The sequence below is a fragment of the Trichomonascus vanleenenianus genome (genome assembly GCF_965637985.1).
Source record: "Trichomonascus vanleenenianus strain CLIB 3782 genome assembly, contig: TRVA0_030S, whole genome shotgun sequence".
In the NCBI taxonomy this organism is placed as follows: Eukaryota; Fungi; Ascomycota; class Dipodascomycetes; order Dipodascales; family Trichomonascaceae; genus Blastobotrys; species Blastobotrys vanleenenianus.
The window spans coordinates 56,765-73,497 of record NW_027481857.1 but is presented as its reverse complement, the minus strand read 5'-3'; the positions used below and the strand labels follow the sequence as shown (position 1 = coordinate 73,497).

Below are 16,733 nucleotides of genomic sequence, written 5' to 3'. Positions count from 1 at the left end.
TGGGATAGTCTAGTGCAATCAGCGCATAGATTGTGCACTGCAGCTCGGACAGCACGGATAGTACGGGACTGTGTAACTACCGTACGCCTTTGATTGGTTGCGCAATACGTCTGATACACGGGTGCGGACTTCGAGAGTGCAAGTCAAACATGTGTCTTCTTCCCCCGTGCAGACATAATGGCGATCTCCACCGCCAGGCATAAGACTTCAACATTGAATTGGTATGGTGCATCAGCAAATATTAATACTACAAATATTCCTAGTGGTAGATGGCAAACATAAAGCTCAAGCCAGCCTAATTTGGTATCAAAGAAGTATCATTTTAACTCTGTATTTCAGGACCCTCAATGAAGACCTAAGTCTTGATATTGGACGATCGCTGTATCGGGCTGCAGACGAAAGCTCCGTTAGTACCACCTTAATCTTGGTTGGGTCATAGTAAGCGAGGGCGGAAGAATTGGTAGTGTATGGGTATACGATTGACTGGCCCGAGTATTTATGGTGCCCCAGCTTGACTTTTATAGCCTCCCACACCCGTTCTCTGCGTTGCCTTAGCCGGTTCCGCAGGGAAAGCTGTGGCGATCTAGTGGCCAGGTTGACGGTGGAGAGTGCTGATGTCGCTTCGGCGGCTCCTTCTGTAGATAGGTATAACTGTGCGTAATTCTCAAAGCTTTTTCGCTTCACGTCGGTTGCGGTGGGTATGAACGTGGAGGTATCGCCCCACAGTGAGGCAGGTTCTATGAATCCCATGGTACATACTCGTTTGTTTACTCGAAACACTTGCCAGCTCTATTATTGATATGGCGAGCGTATTTAGAGTTTTTATTACTACTGGTATTACTTTTCGGAGCATCAACGTAGCGAGAGGTTATTCAGGGGTATTTATGTATAGGGTACCGGTACTTTGAAAAGTTTCCCCGTAGATAACTTGTGTAGCATGTAGCACGGAATTGAAGTTCTGCAGAATCCAAGATCGGCTTGTAGCAATCCCATTCATTCTAATTTATAATATTGCAGCATTCGTAGCAAAAAGCTGCTTAATTCCATGAAAGCCGCCCAGCAGTCTTTCCCATGAAGACGGGGGGTCGGAATCTCGGCGCCCGTTGATATGCATTCCCGAGGCCTCGCCGAATCCATTACCCCAGAGTCATTTTCTCCGCAGAGAAAGTGTATAAAGATAAGGCGGGCCAAACGACAGGCCCTGATAGACGACAATGTTGATTGCAAATAGACAGAGAATTGTAGCTCATATTGTGGGGTTGGCTCGGTCGTTCAGCTCAGCGAGCCATCTGGCATTCAGAGCTACCTCGAGCGTGAATAATACCACCGGAGGGGGTGCTGTCCAAGTGCTACAGGCAAGACATACCGCCCTCCAGAGCGATGTTGAATGGATTCAAGATCTTCTCAACAAAACTGAAGGAGGGGGTTATATTGTCGGTAATGCAGGTATTTTCGGCCAAAAGGTCGCATGGGGAGATTTGGTAAGGATATGTGAAAGTAATCAATTGTTATCTAACAACGGTGAAGGACTCCTTCCAACATGTGAACAATGTAGTGTACTTGAAATGGTTTGAGACTGCCCGAGTGAATGGATTCGCAAAGATGGCTCAGGATATGCCTGGAATTGGATTCGAAACGTTCATGGACCCAGTCGGAGTCGGTCCAATCATGAGATCAGCCAATATTGCCTGGCGATACGTAAGTCAGTCCCCCCAATTGAAAGATATAACAGCTAACCGTGGATAGCCCATTACTTTTCCTGATACCATTTCAGTTTTTCACAAACTGCTGCCAATTACGGAAAAAGATCGGTTCCTGCTGGCAGGAGTGGTTGTTAGCCACAATGCGCGAAAAGTCGCATGTAGAATAACCGAGACGATCGTTACTGTCGACTACGATAAAGGCGGCATCAAAGCGCCCATCCCAGACAGTATCAGAGAGGGATTCAACAGGATTCTCGAGGAACAGGCTAAATTCACTTAATGCATCAAATAACAGTTATACAAAATATACATAGGTTAAGCATTGTCAACGAGAATATCCTTCTCCAGATTCGTGTAGTGGTTGAAGAATTCCTTGAACAGTTTAGTAGCGTATTCAACATCCTGGGAGCCGCAGACCTCACGGACGGAGTGCATACTCAGCTGAGGATTGCCAATGTCCAGGGTACGAACACCAAGCTTGGAGGCAAGGATTGGGCCAATGGTCGAGCCGCATGGCGAGTCGTTTCGCACGACAAACAGCTGAAGCGGGATCTTAGCGATATCAGCGGCCTTCTTGACCAAAAGAGTGCCCGGGCTGTTCGTCGCATACCGCTGGTTGGCATTGATCTTGATTGTAGGACCCTTGTTCATCTGCGGTCGGTGATTAGCCTCATGCTTAGCGTCATAGTTAGGGTGCACAGCATGGGCCATATCGGCAGACACCAAGAAGGACTTGGCGAAAGTCTCATACGGAGATGAGGCGGTAGCTGGCGCAACTCCCTCGATTTTGAGAGAAGCCAATCGCGTCATAATGGCCAAAAGGAGGTTAGAATCAGCACCCTGGGCCGAGTTAGACCCAATTTCCTCGTGATCGAACAGCGAGATCATTCGGATGCCTTCCTCCTCAGCAAGCGCGTTGTCACTTTCGAGAGACTCAATCAGGGCCTGGACTGAGCAGTATGAAGAACACAAGTTATCGAGCCGAGGAGAGTAGATGAACTCGTCTTTCATACCACCGGTACAGGACTTCTGGGTGTCGTAAAGAACGAGTTCAAAGTCCTGGATGGCCGAAACCTCACAACCAGCCTCTTTGGCAATGAGCTGCAAGAAAAGGTTGTCATGTCGCTTCTCAATTGATTCAATTGAGGAGAAATTGTCCTCTTCAGCAGTCTCCGTTTCGTCCTTCTTGTTCAGCTCCGCCTCAGCAAGCCCGGCGACTGGATGCAATTGGGTCTCCTTGTTGAACTCCAGCTTGTTGTTTACCTCCCGGTCGAGGTGAATCGCAAGAGTTGGAATTCGCAGGATTGGCTTCTCGATCTTGACGAGCTTCGGCACAAACTTGCCCTGCTCAGCAACATACACCCGACCGGCAACAGAGAGATCTCGATCGAACCAAGTGTGCCACAGACCTCCACCATAGGTCTCAACACCCACCTGGGTGTATCCGTGGGCACTCTTGACGGACTTGGGCTTGACTCTCAGCGTAGGGCTGTCGGTGTGAGCGCCGACGATGGAGATGCCGTTACCCGGCTGCCACTTCTTCCCCACACCAAAGGCAACAATCGAAGACCCATTTCGCGTGAGGAAGTACTTCTGGCCTCGTTCGACCTTCTTCTCCCATGAATCACGCTCAGAGATCTCCTTGAACCCAGCAGCCACCAGCATTCGCTTAGAGGTCTGGACGGCGTGGTACGGCGACGGAGACGCATTGACGTACGTCAGGAACTCTAATGCTAAGGTTAGTGAATCGCGAGCCCTTAATATGATCTATAACTTACCGGTAGTATACTTGGAAACCATCGTTAGCAAAATTTTCCACTTCGAAACACAAGGATGGGGAAATAGACATGAGTCGATGAGGTCCGGACCCTTTTAACGCGTGGAGATCTTCGGATGTCCGAAAAGTTCATGCACGGCTCCTGAGCCGTGTGATGAGATGTGCTTACGAAGTGAGGAAATATGCTTAGGCTAGTCAGTTTGGCGTATTAGGGCTATTTTGTGGGCAAACAAGCAAAAAGACGCTAGTATATTGCAGTGGTTACTCGAAGAATATGTGAAGCGAAATATATACTTGTGATTGCCTATAGGAGCTTTAATGCTTTGTATTCTGGCAGACCACATATTATAATTAAGTTAGTATAGAGCCGCATGAGCCGCAAACTTTAAACGAGTTGTTTATAGAAAAACTTGGTTCTTTCCCATGTTTTCAATACATCGTCCTGTTATACTCTGAGTACACGACTAATGAATTGGTTTGTAGTTACCATAGCATTGTCACTACTGGTTAGTGCCAAGGAGCTATGCGTAAGTATCACACCCTAGTTCAAGATTACTGTTAACTCGAGGATATAGTCAGGTGCAGATCTGAGGAACTGCCTAGACCAAATGACACAAGCGTATCACCAATGTGCAGTCCATGATTCAGCTTGTCAGTGTAGGGCGATTGAGTTCGCCAATTCCTATTGCAAGAAGGAATGCATTTCAAATGTATGCTTAGCGAATTGAATTATTAGGGGTACTAACAATTTGGGTAGGAAAATGTCAACTTTTTGCGAGCTTTTGCCGCTGAGACTTGCCAGGTGATTAGCGCTACGGGATTCGAATCGATCAGGTTTGATGGGGATTCAGACCTTCAGCACAGAGATGATCCCATGCCTTTCCCATTCCCAAATGCTGATGCCGCAATGGATGAACTTAAGGACTCCAAGCACGATGGTACTCTAACCTACCAAGACTTTCTCGAAGAGAAGGTTCCATCTGAGAAGGACATGCCTCTGCCAGTTTCTCCAATTCCTGCGAAACCCGTCGTTGATGTTATGTTGCCCAAAGATTACGAAACAATCGTCAGCTCACCGGGTGCTAGGGATGAGCTTGGAGACGTTCCTCGAAGGAGGTACTCTTTTGAGAACACGGATGGTCCTGATGATGTGTCCCACGATGTAGGCGACAGAGATCCTTTTGATATCCCAGGTTATCACGAGCCCATTGAATACAATGGCGATGACGATGACGACGATGATGATGATGATAATGATGATATGGAAGCCATCATTGATCCACCACAGCCGCCCCCTCCTTTACCACCGCCACCGCCTCCCCCATTTTACGACAGATTGGAAGAGGATGATGACGAAGAGGAGTTCGACGATGAGTATCGCGATAGGTATAATTATCATCATGACCACTTGCCTGTACGTGAGGATGATAGTGATCACGATAGGCACAATTATCATCCTGATCGCTTGCCTGTTCGCGAGGATGACGACGATTATCCGAGAGACGACGAAGATATAAGGCCAAATGATCCCCCATTCCACCACTCCCCCCACGAGAATTATCGTCATCGTGAAATGTACGACGGCCCCGACAATTACAACGAGGAAGACAACTACGATCCTTTCGATGACGATATGGAGAACGGGTACTTCCGTCCTGCACCAAGGTATCGTAGTCCCGGGCGACCGCGCCAACACCGATATCATCGTGGAGATCCCTATTACTATGATAACGAAGTGGATGATGATGATGACGACGACGACGATGACGATGGCGACGATGATGATGATTACGACTATGACTACGATGACGATGATGAAGACGATGATGAAGATCAAGATGAGGTTAGAAGGAAGATAACCGACATGCCTTTCCGCATGCCCGACTCTCCCTCTGATTATCAGCCATCAATGCCTGATAGTAAGTGATCATCACGCCCCCCAGAATCTATTTCCTACTAACTTTATAGTCCCTCAAATCCCGTATATGCCTGTGCCGTTCCCTGGTTCTTCGCCCACCGAAATGGACGCCGGAGAAGATGAGCCATCCTTTAAGGAAAAGTTCATGGGCTCTATACCTCGTCCAGACACCCGAGATGATGAAGATGGTGACGACGACGAAGATAATTACGAAGACTATGACTATGATGAAGATGACTATGATGTTAACGAAGATTATGATGATGATTACGACGACGATTATGACGACGGTGACGACTACGATGATGACGATGAAGACAGGAACCCGAGGAAATCATTCAAGCAGTACCTAAAGAATAAGCTCGGTTGGGGCCGAGATTTTTCTGCTGTGAGAAAGATCGAACCCGATAAGATTCCAAACGAAACATTGATAGTCAATGCACAAGTGGCTAACGAAAGCGCTTCCAAAGCTCACCCCAATGTTAACGCATCGCCCCATAAGTCTGTCTCAGAACCCGAGAAACAGCAAGATGAGTACGCCAACATGGATGCAAAAACTCGTAGAAAGAAGGAAGAGGAGGACCGTGAAAACAAGCTGATTAGTGCCCGGCTCAAGGTGATTCGGGAAAAAAAGGCCCAGGAAGAAAAACAGCGCAGTGAACGACAAAAGAAAGCTACTGAGCAGCAAATCGTCGAGAAAGATAAGGAAAAGCTGACAAAGTCAACTAATGGCGGGGAGATACACAATCAAGAAAGCTCTTCGTCATCCCTTTCTTTTTTAACGCCGTTGGCACTTGCACCAATTGGAGTTATGCTGCTTTACTTCCACGCGGACACGGGGATTTGGACTGCATATATCGCCGCAGTAGGCATTTTCTGCTACAAGGCATTTGACGGTCCATTCTAGCTACTATTACACACATCGTCCTAGCTCAGAAAAAAACGTAAAAAGGAATACAATATTATATATTATCGTTATAAAAGGGATAAAGTCATACCGATATATGAAATGATGCAGAGTGTTTCTTTTTCTTTACTTTCCAATGGTTTCATCCATTGACTGAAGAGTGGTCTTGATTCCCTCCTCAAGTCCAACCAGAGGCTTGTAACCAAGGATCGTCTTCGCCTTGGTAATATCGTAATATCGTGTTGCACAGCTCGTCTTCACTCGGTATGGGGTCAAGCTCGGCTCCTTGCCAATCAACTTGCAGAATACCTCAGAAAAGAACCCAATCACCACTGCCAGGTTCTTTGGAATCACATACTTTCCGCTGCCCGTCAGACCATCGTATTTTGCGACTTCCTTGCCTATGGACCAGAAGTAGATAGGGGAGTCGTTAGTGATGAGGAAGATCTCCCCGGCCACTTTGGCGGCTTCATCGCTCAACAGCTTCTGGGCAGCCAGTACATGTGCATGAGCAACATTGACCACATAAGTGACGTCGAACAGGTTAAGATTGTCGCCCAATTGGAAGCGGTGCTGGTTCCGCTGACCCATTATTCTCAGCGCTGGAATCATCTGTCGGTCGCCGGGACCGAAGATTCCAGCTGGTCGCAAGCATACCGTCTTGAACTGGCCCGAATTGGCGTGCTGTACCATCATTTCACCCTGCGCCTTAGTCTCATTGTACGCGTCCAGCGGCACCTTTGGATATGGCATCGTCTCATCTGCATTGCGCAAGTCCTCGCCATTGAAAATGACACCTGCCGAGGAAGTGTAGACAAAAGCTCCGACACCCAGCCTTCTAGCGACGTCGACCAGGTTCTTGGTGCCGTCAACGTTCACTTTTCGATACAGCTCAGCCTTGAGGCCATGCACCGGCGAGGCTGAATGGACAATGACATCTGGGTTTGCAGCCTTGATCACCTTCTCAACGTCTTCCTCGGAGGTCAGGTCTCCAATATGCACCTTGATCTGGGACGGATCAAACGAATAGAAGTTCGGCGAGACCTCAGGCAGCGCTCGAATGTCAAAGACATGAATCTCAGGGCGAGGGGTCACGGCCCAGAAACGGTCAATGAGATGGAGTCCAAGGAATCCACTTCCTCCTACTAGAAGAACACGCTCCATTGTGCTGCTTGGTTTTCCTCTATCTTGCTAAAGACAGAAAGGGGTGGGATCGCTTCGCTGTAATTTTCATAGCGGATGCCGCCGGTATGTAAGGCTAAGGAGGTGTCATCGCGACACTATGTTGCAGTGAATTATGGGCTGCATAGCCGCACATTAAATCTGCATATATTGTGGATTGCGATGTCTGCATTGCGTCTGCAATCGGACGGACTTTTTCTATGCTCATACGTATTTGTGAGAGTGCGTCTTTTTGAGAACTCTAATGAGCAATTGAAGCACATGTACGAATGCAAGCGGCCAAATCCACAGTCAAGGACATTCAATGGCTAGCAATGCGCCATATGCAGAGAGGATGTAGGATACCCGGTAATATCTAAACTAAATTCTAGCAAATATTAAATGCAAAGGACAACCTCAAAGATCTAAATATATATTTTCAAAAGTTGAACATATCCTTGTACTTTTCGAGCGCACTAATGTCCGTAATGTTGGCTGAAACCTTTTCTGGAGTAGCAAACTCAAACGATAGAGTTGATGCCTTCTGGGTAGGTTCGTCGGAGACAGCAGGCGGCACATTACTCTCCGCGGCAGGCTGGACAGCTGTGGAGGACTTCTCAGGAGTGTCTGAAGCGATTTTACCAAAGGTAAACTTCGGCGACGGAACAGCCTCGGTATTCGGTAGCTCTTTAACTAATGCAGGTGCAGGGCTTGACTTCTGTTCGCGCTGCTGTTTAACTTCTTTTATCGTAGGATATATCGAGTGTGGCTTCGGCTGAACCGTCTTCTCAGACTCAATAGACTTCTTTGGTGTAGCATGCGGGGAAGTAAAGGTGAAAGTAGAGACCTTCGGCAGTTCCATCTTCTCTGGAGTAGTATCAGGACTGGCCACGACGGTTTGTCTCAAGCTCGATGATCGAGCCGGCTTATACTTTTCTGCTGCCAGCGTTGGTGTAGATTGTACTTGGCTTCGAATGTCAGCTGGCATAGTACGTTCCAGGTCTTTAATAGGCGCACTTCGACTCGTGTCCTTGGCAGCTTTGCTACCGTTGGGGGTTGGCGACACAGGAGACTCGGACTTCTTAGATTTCGTTTTTGTTTTCTTGGCGGATCGTCTAACGTATGGGTTGATCGCTTGCTCCATGTCTGGAGGAAGGTCGTTATATCCGCTTCGTTTCTTGGCCTTTTCCTCTCTTCCCCCAGTCGCTCTGCCTTTTTCCGCACTTTCAGGCTCGCCTATTAGTGAAAGAAGGGCGGAAGCGGTCTGACTAAGGGATTTCTTAGGTTGCTGCTCGACGGCTGCTTCTTCTTCCTTCGCTTCGTTTTGAGCATCAGACTCAAAATCAAAACTTGGAGGCTCTATACCAGGCTGTGGACTTTGAATATACGAGGACCTGCGTGATAATGATCGGTTGTGCGCCCTATAAGGAGTCGGGATGCTGCCGAAAGAAGTGTTGGCATGATGACCGCTCTCCCTCTTTTCATCGTCATCTGCTTTGTGGGATCCTGGAGTATAGAATGGGCTATACTGTGTCATCGGTGTGGAAGCCGTGGATTTCATCGACGCACGCATAGGAGTTATGACCGAGGAAGGCTCGGATGCCCGCAATTGGCGTCTGGGCGTCAAACTAGACGGCTCGATTTCCACCAGAGATTCATTCTGCTCCGCTGCCTGGCGGATCAACGACAGTACTCCCTCAGTCTCCATCTCTGAGAGTGGCGCGTCGCCCTTTTGTCGGAAAAATTCAGAGAGCCGCTCGTTAGGCGAGTGCGCCTGAGGAGTATGGAAAACGTTAGGACTCATTGGGCTACCAGGACTGGATCTTAGTTGGTCAGAAAGCTCACTGAACCGATCATAATTTGGTCGTGCAACCGAAGGCGGTGGGAAGTTGAAGACGTGATCTGGGCTGGCAATCATCGTCTCGTCCTCAGAATCCTCCTCCATGACTGTCTCATCAGTAGATCGCCATAACCGCGGAGTAAAGAAGCTCTTGACTCTCGAAAATAAGCCACCGATTGCTGGAGTGGACTGTTATCCATTAAATTGTGTCAGCATATTATGATTCAACAATGAAAAAAAAAAAAATAACTTTCATACTTACAGCAGTCTTCTTAGCTCGGTTCAATGGGGTAACATTAGATCTTCGTTCATATGGTGTTTTCATTCGATGGCTCGATAGCCTCGACGAAGTTCCATGCCTTTGGACCATTTTTACTTTCGAAATATTTCCACGCTCGTCGCGTTTTCTAATCGAGAGCTTTTAGGCGGTCGAAACGCAAAATAAAGACGTGATAATTCCAACCTTTTTAAGTGGTCTATTATATACGCTGAATAATAACTGACTGAGTAAATATTGGAACGCAGCGATGTTACCCGCATGCATGAGCCGCACGAGCCGCATATAGTAAAATGCCCTCACCGCTGGATGCTCAAGATCTGTGCAAGAATGCTTATCGAAATGACAAAGCGGCATCATGGACCAGATAACTTCATTAAGGTACAATGTACTGTATCAGGATCTGATGTTCATTTCTTTGCAGTCTACCAACTTGCTTCCACTGGGGCTCGTTCCTGGGACTATGGGGCGCGCAAAAAAGTGGAAAAAATTACAGTCCCAGCTGCATAGTTTAACCACAGAAAGTGAGATAAGCATTGATCTCGTCGCTAGTGCAATTCCAGAGCAACCTAACAAATTTTGGCGATAAGAATAACCTACACGTATTAATTACCAAGTATCCTTACTGTTTACGCACTGAATTCCTTAGCGGCAGAAATACTCCGGTTCTCGCGACAGAAACGGCTTGTAACAAAGAACTGTGATATTGAAACTAAGAAATATAACCATGATTCTATCGCCTGACGAACTAGTTGGCTATCTATTGGAATCCCTGGCATATAACGGCGATGAAGGTATGTTGTCATTCACTGGGTTCGAACTCGCACTTCTTGGTTGATCTTTTATTTTTCCATATGGTCTGGGTTCGAACCCCTGGGTCGTGCATACGCGTGCTAACCACTATGTGTGTGATATAGGTGCCAGCATAGATGAGCTGTGGAGCTTTGCTCTAGAAAAAGTAGAGAGTCTGGATGATTTTCAGAAGGAAACTATTTGGCAGTGGCTCCTTGCCGAAGGGGATCATTTTGTAGTCGCTGTTGATGGCAACGCTCTTGGAAATGACGACCTATCCACAAGCCTGTCGGAATTGATCACGAAATACGAAGACAAGTTACAGGTATACGCTAGTGAAGAAGACCAATGGATGCTTTTAACTGGGCAGAAAAAAGAAGAGAATTCCGTAAGTGACTGGAACCGCCGGATTAACCACCGACAATCTGCTGACATTATTTCTAGCTGGGCATATATCCGTTCCAACTGCTATGTGCAATTACACGGAAAAGAAGCAGAGGCGCTACTGCAGTGGAGATAGCGAAAGAGACTGGGCAGGACCCCAGGTCTCTCAACAGTCGGGTTGGAAAACTACTAGATCTCGGCTTGGTCCACAAACGGCCCATAGTGTCCAAGGGCCAGAACACAAGCCATTTGATCTCCACCAAATTTGAGCCTTCAGAAGAGCGAACTGCGTATGGCGAATTTGGAATCGACATGCGAGAGCTGGCACGCAACATTGTGAGTGCTACTCGTTCTGCTAAGAATGGGCTCAGACAGCATGACGATTTAAAGCTTGAGCTGGGCTTCGATAAAACTAAGCGATCTCACATCAATTTCGCCACACAGATCCGTCGTTTAGAAGAAATGGGTTGCGTTAAGCGGGTTTGGGTGACCAGGACAGGCTCTTCCGATCGCTTTCGATGCATTAAGTATGTGCAAGATATACCTGAAGACGAGGATGCTGGCGATAGCAGTGGAGATGACGACAATGTGTTTGATGAGTTTAAAAATGGCGACGAAGAAGATAATGAGGGACCATCACAGCAACCTACGCATCCGACTTTTAACCAGGATGAGCTGGAAAACACTACAGTTGACGTTGAGGATACCGCGCTATCGCAGAAAGACCTTTCGCGGCGAACGATTTTGTTTAATACAGTCTATCCTCTCGAGTGCCAGTTTTACAGTATGGTCAATAAGGGAGGCGAACAGGGTCTACCAGCTATGGACATGCTGAAACATCTGATTGGTAAAGGCTACCATCGAATAATGGCTCGAAACCTGGATTTTCTCATTGATAAGTCTCCCCAGAAAAACGGCCAGCCGTCTCATTTAGGACACTACAATGTCGTTAGAGGCATTGACACAGCTGGCCGGACTAAATTCTTCAGGTACTTTACACAGATTGGGTTTAGCAAATTTTCTGGCACTGCACTGAATTCAGAATGGGGACAGTATCCAACTGAGAATTTCAAAGGAGCGGCACCGACTCTGATGGCCCTTCATAAAAAAGCTAGCTCCATCCTTCCAGGACGTATCGAGATTTCAACGGAAGCGAATGGTACTACCGTCGCAATGTTCCAACGAGAGAGGACCATATCAACTCCTAAAAAAGGGAAAACCGCTACATCAGAAACCAGAACGCCTGCCAAGCGTGGCCGTCCCCGAAAGTCCCTCTCTGCTCTGAGTTCAAGAGTGAAAGCAAAGCCATTGACCAGTAGTCTCAGTATTGAAGCAGTGAACACTGATATTCCTGCTGTCATTGACGTTGCAGAAAGCTCTACAACTGCTCCTCATCCTGCATTATCTACAAGCGTAGCTGTGGGAGTTGATACCGTTCAGGAAATTGTGGCGCCCAAGAAGAAGCGTGGACGACCTCCAAAGAAACAGAGTGACGTCCAGGAGAAAGCCACACCAGTATCTGCGACTCAAATTGTTAAACGAAAGCGTGGTAGACCCAGGAAGTACAACAGTACAAATGTTTTGTTGACTCCAGAAATTGCCAAATCGCTTCTTGATTCGTTAGTGGACTCTCCTATGCGAGCTGCGGCTGAGCCACGCCTGCTAAGCCTACACTCTCAGGCTTCTGTTGGGCCACAACGTCTGGCTAGCTTGTCTAACAGTCGACAATCTCTGGCAAGGCCTTCCTCTGGGAAGAGTAGTGGTACTAAACCGAGGAAGCTGGTACAAACCTCGTTAATGTCTTCGCTAAGCGCTGCCCCGAGGCCCCTGTCAAAGGAATCATCCTCAGACAATGTCCAAAATTCTCATTCACCAACGGAATCGTCGAGGAGCGATAATATTCCAGATGAAAGCACTCACGGTGATTCTAGTATTCTAACCCCAGTGGAATCGTCGAGAAGCGATAATATTCCAGATGAAAGTACTCACGGTGATGCTACTATTCCAGGTACTCCCCAAGAGCCACCTATTCGTTCTGCTTCTCAGCTTGCTGTCGCTCCAGATATACAGGAACTGCGGAGTCAACACACTTCAGTTCATTCCAGCCCCTCTATACGTGCGAGTCCGGCTACGCTTTCCAGCCCGGTTACACCTATGCAAGTGTCTCATCCAGGCTTCGTTATGCATAGTCATCCATATCAACCGCATGCAATGGGACGGGGATTCCCACCACAGATGGTACATGGCTCTCCACCGCCACCTTTTGGAGCAGTTCCTCCTCCTGGATATCCAATGCAGCCGATGATGAGTCCATACGGCTCACCACCTCCTCCACCTCAGTTCGGGCATCCAATGGGTCACCATATGCAACATCAAATGCCAATGTACATGGGGATGCCCCCGCCAATGCCTCCTCATCTTTCTGCGATACCTATGATGCCTGGCCAGCCGCCAATGCATTATTATCCGGGAGTCGGAGTCCCTCCTCCTGGATTTGTTCCTCCTCCTAACGCTGTTCCATGGGGAGCCATACCAGGATATGATACGGGCTTGTCCCCACAGCATGCTCCTCTCAGTCAACCAGTACAGAGGATGGATGTCGATTTAACAGAGGACAGTGATGATGCGGTTGTTGAGAAGGTTACTCCTGTGTCAACTGACAAAAGAGAGACTAAGTCTCCTGTCAAGATCAAGGAAGAGGTGGAAAGCCTAGAACTAACGACCAAGGTTATTAGCGAAAGTATTCCAGAGAAAGAGTTCAGTCTACCATCAAAAACTATCACTGCTTTGCCCGAGGTGAAGCATGATGAAGGCGACATACGAAACGAGCATGCCAAGACAAAGCCTCTCCCATGTGTTCCTGTGCCTCAAGAGACCCTCGGTGGATCAATTAACGAAACCAGCCCTGGAGATGTGATGGATGATGAAGAACCACCTGTCGAGACAATTGTTGATGAGACTATTGCTGATGATATTTCCTTGGAGCCAGTAGCTGCAGAAGAACCATTCAATGCACTGGACAGTTCAGCCAGCACTGGAAATAACGGAGAGAGTTCTCTGAGTCTTAATAAGTCACTTCTCCATGTCGATGAAGAGCCAGATGTAACAAAAACGCCTCAGCCTTCTTCTCCTTTGGATAAAAACTTGGAACTCGATGCCACTACTGTTATCAACAGTGCAACTCCGCAGCCAGAGCAAGCTGCCAAGCATTTGAAGCCCAAGTTGGCGCCGCCACCGCTTACCCCTCGAGTATCCCAGACACCTGAAGTATCAACACCTGCAAATATGGGCTTTTATTCCGAGAGAGCTTCTCCTTCATCAACACCATCCTCAAGGAAAGAGACCACAGAAACCAATGCCTTACTTAAGAATGGCAAGCCCTCTGTAGCCAAAAGTGCATCAGGTTCTACTCCAGTGACCCTACGGAATAGCTCTGTGGGAGGAACTCCGCAGGTCTACCAGAGAATAGACTGGAGCAAGGGTAAGCTGGGCGAGCCAGTGTTTTCTATGGAACCTCCTGAAGGGCATAATTCCAGCAAAGTCAACGCTAAGTCCGCGGTTGATTTATCCTTTGCCTCCATGCGAAGGGAGAAGATTATTCTTGATCTTCTCAAGGAGTCGGAAGGACTAATGGAAGGAGGCGTCGTATTATCTCGGCGCATCAGCGTTATGAATGAAAGTGACGAAAGGATGGATCGAAAGACTATTGATAAAACGGTCAGAAATATGGTTTTGAAGGGTGATGTTCGGCAGCTCTTTGTCACCGTTCCTCGTGTCAATGGTATCCATATCACGAAGTACCTCATTTTGGATAAGGATATCGACGTTAATTCCAAGGAGGTCAGTGATGCTAAGGTTGCCATAGCAGAATCGTTAAGGGGCAAGCGTGCTATTGAATTGTCGAGGAATTATGAGGTGGAGAAGAGTGAGTTTGAGTACTACACAGCAGCAAGAGATGGCCACTTTTGGAGTCCCACCTCCAAACGAATTGCATATGCCGCAACGCGGTACCAGGATCCTACCAAGAAGCTGCGTACCGTAGCGAATCAAGTCAAGACGAGAAAGCCAAGGGGACTGCTGGGAGATGCCATTCGAAACTCACTATCAGAGGAAGCCAAGGCTGAAGCCAAAGCAGCAAAGAAGGCTGCGGCGATCAAAGCCAAAGAGGAACGACGGGCGGCCAAAGAAGCTCTCAAAGCTGCTAAAGCTGCTAAAGCTGCAGAGAAAGCCCAGTATCGAAAGTATTATGGTCCAGAGGCCGGACATGTCCAGCTTACGGACAAGCCTAGGCAACGGAGGACCAAAAAGAGGAAGGCACTTCCGAATAAAGATCCACTTTATCCTATGACAGACGGTCTACGAAAGAAAATGTTTAATAGACGAGTACACAAACCTCGTGAAGATTCCTCAGTGCCGAAGGAGGTTAAGCGACGAAATAAGCCCGTTTTCCGAATCAAGGATATGGATAGAGATACTTTCTTCCGTATCGTTGTTATCGTCCGAAGTCTTTATCCTCGGAATCGAGCGATCAACTGGGAGAAAGTGACCGAGCAGCTTTCGTCCGATTATGACGTTGAGTTAGCAAAGTCGCTTTGGCCGAGAGTCCGTGATTCATTCGGTGGGCGATTGTGGATGGAACAGGCGCAGAGAAGATGGGAAACGCTGTTCCTCAAAGGATATGAAAACGGCGACCTGCCTATTATCACCGACGAGGATAATTTTGATATCCCCCTTTATGTTCGGTATTGGAGGAAGAATGAACGAGTGCTGGAAAATACCCCTGAATTGTTAGCTACGAAGGAGGCTACACTCCAAGAGTACGACTTCTACGTGACAGAAAAGAATGAGGGGTTAGAAGCGATGTATAATGCAGCAGCTATGACAGGCAAGGATGAAATCATGACGAATTTGGCTTTGGGATATGCCGGCGAGGAAGAAGGCCATGAAGTTACAGAACTGAGTAAAGCCAAGCAGGCCATCAAAGCGATTATTGCCACCGACAACTCAGAATATGATGCTAATGTATCGAAGCGGATCCTCGACAGTCTTGGTGAGGAGCTTTGTATCAATGCTGTGAAGAGTCTGGAACAAGACAGGGCGATTATGTGTGTTGCCAAAGAAAGGCAGAATTTCATCCCAGGACGAAATTTCATGTTCAGTGACAGGTTCCAGCAAACCCTGTATACGAAATACAACAGCTCCATTCTGGGGGAAGCGACTAAGTTTGAAGAAAACTTGGTATCCGCACTCAACTCCAAGAAAGGTCTGATCATGTCAAGGACTGCGTCCGACAGTTCAATGGTGAGTATACTAGACTTCATTACATTTGGTCGGGTTGACCTCGTGCGAGTCAATGGTACCAATCTCTCGCTGAAGGACAGTTACCGCACGCGCGCACTTGACAAGGAGAAGTTGGATTTCGACATTGTCATTAAGAGCAAAGACAGTACCGCTGTTATGGACTTGGTTGTGCGGCCGGACGTTCCAGTGCCGCTTGCAGATGAGCCATGTGGTACTATTTGGACGAGTATGGTCGGCACACTGAGCACGAAGATCTGGGAAGATCTAGTTAAGACCATATTATGGGCCATTGCCCTGCGACCAGGTATTACAATTGAAGCGGCGAATGCTCGGTTGCTTAACATTACTACTTATCAGGAGGTCGAGATGATTTTCAACTGGCTAGTTGCAAGGGGCGCCGTAGAGAAGATTGGCGAGGGCGGTTATATCATCAAGCCACGGTGGTATTCTAGCATTATATAATCACCTTGTTTACACTCCATATATTTAATTATTTCATCAATTGGGGCCAATGAACCGTCTACTACGATCACTCATATCATGGGGTACCTTGTCTCACAGGTCGCCTATCATAATTGTGACAATTCGACTCTCTACGAACATATTTCATTTTCTGGAATAATTATGCTAACAATACAATGACACAAGCGGCATTATACATATGAAGAAAATT

The 16,733-nt window shown here is 47.5% G+C and overlaps 6 protein-coding genes across 6 annotated transcripts; 3 read left to right on the top strand and 3 right to left on the bottom strand.

Annotated features, from left to right (window-relative positions):
- Positions 1-1,214: 1,214 nt before the first annotated feature.
- Positions 1,215-1,983, top strand: TRVA0_030S00782 (acyl-CoA thioesterase; the record flags this gene model as incomplete). Its single annotated transcript, XM_076685886.1, has 3 exons — positions 1,215-1,481; positions 1,528-1,698; positions 1,747-1,983. The coding sequence occupies 3 exons, from the start codon at positions 1,215-1,217 to the stop codon at positions 1,981-1,983; spliced, it is 675 nt and encodes a 224-aa protein (XP_076539862.1).
- Positions 1,984-2,018: 35 nt separating this feature from the next.
- On the bottom strand, positions 2,019-3,503 carry APE4 (aspartyl aminopeptidase; the record flags this gene model as incomplete). The annotated part of the gene is made up of 2 exons (XM_076685885.1): positions 2,019-3,430; positions 3,482-3,503. The coding sequence occupies 2 exons, from the start codon at positions 3,501-3,503 to the stop codon at positions 2,019-2,021; spliced, it is 1,434 nt and encodes a 477-aa protein (XP_076539861.1).
- A 585-nt stretch (positions 3,504-4,088) lies between these two features.
- Positions 4,089-6,305, top strand: TRVA0_030S00738 (uncharacterized protein; the record flags this gene model as incomplete). Its single annotated transcript, XM_076685884.1, has 3 exons — positions 4,089-4,190; positions 4,238-5,399; positions 5,449-6,305. 3 exons carry the CDS (start codon positions 4,089-4,091, stop codon positions 6,303-6,305), a joined length of 2,121 nt encoding a protein of 706 aa, XP_076539860.1.
- A 126-nt stretch (positions 6,306-6,431) lies between these two features.
- ERG26 (sterol-4-alpha-carboxylate 3-dehydrogenase (decarboxylating)) lies at positions 6,432-7,469 on the bottom strand (the record flags this gene model as incomplete). The annotated part of the gene is made up of 1 exon (XM_076685883.1): positions 6,432-7,469. One exon carries the CDS (start codon positions 7,467-7,469, stop codon positions 6,432-6,434), a length of 1,038 nt encoding a protein of 345 aa, XP_076539859.1.
- A 436-nt stretch (positions 7,470-7,905) lies between these two features.
- Positions 7,906-9,631, bottom strand: NUP60 (FG-nucleoporin NUP60; the record flags this gene model as incomplete). The annotated part of the gene is made up of 2 exons (XM_076685882.1): positions 7,906-9,495; positions 9,569-9,631. 2 exons carry the CDS (start codon positions 9,629-9,631, stop codon positions 7,906-7,908), a joined length of 1,653 nt encoding a protein of 550 aa, XP_076539858.1.
- Positions 9,632-10,310: 679 nt separating this feature from the next.
- On the top strand, positions 10,311-16,522 carry TFC3 (transcription factor TFIIIC subunit TFC3; the record flags this gene model as incomplete). Its single annotated transcript, XM_076685881.1, has 3 exons — positions 10,311-10,377; positions 10,501-10,763; positions 10,820-16,522. The coding sequence occupies 3 exons, from the start codon at positions 10,311-10,313 to the stop codon at positions 16,520-16,522; spliced, it is 6,033 nt and encodes a 2,010-aa protein (XP_076539857.1).
- Between the last annotated feature and the right edge of the window lie 211 nt (positions 16,523-16,733).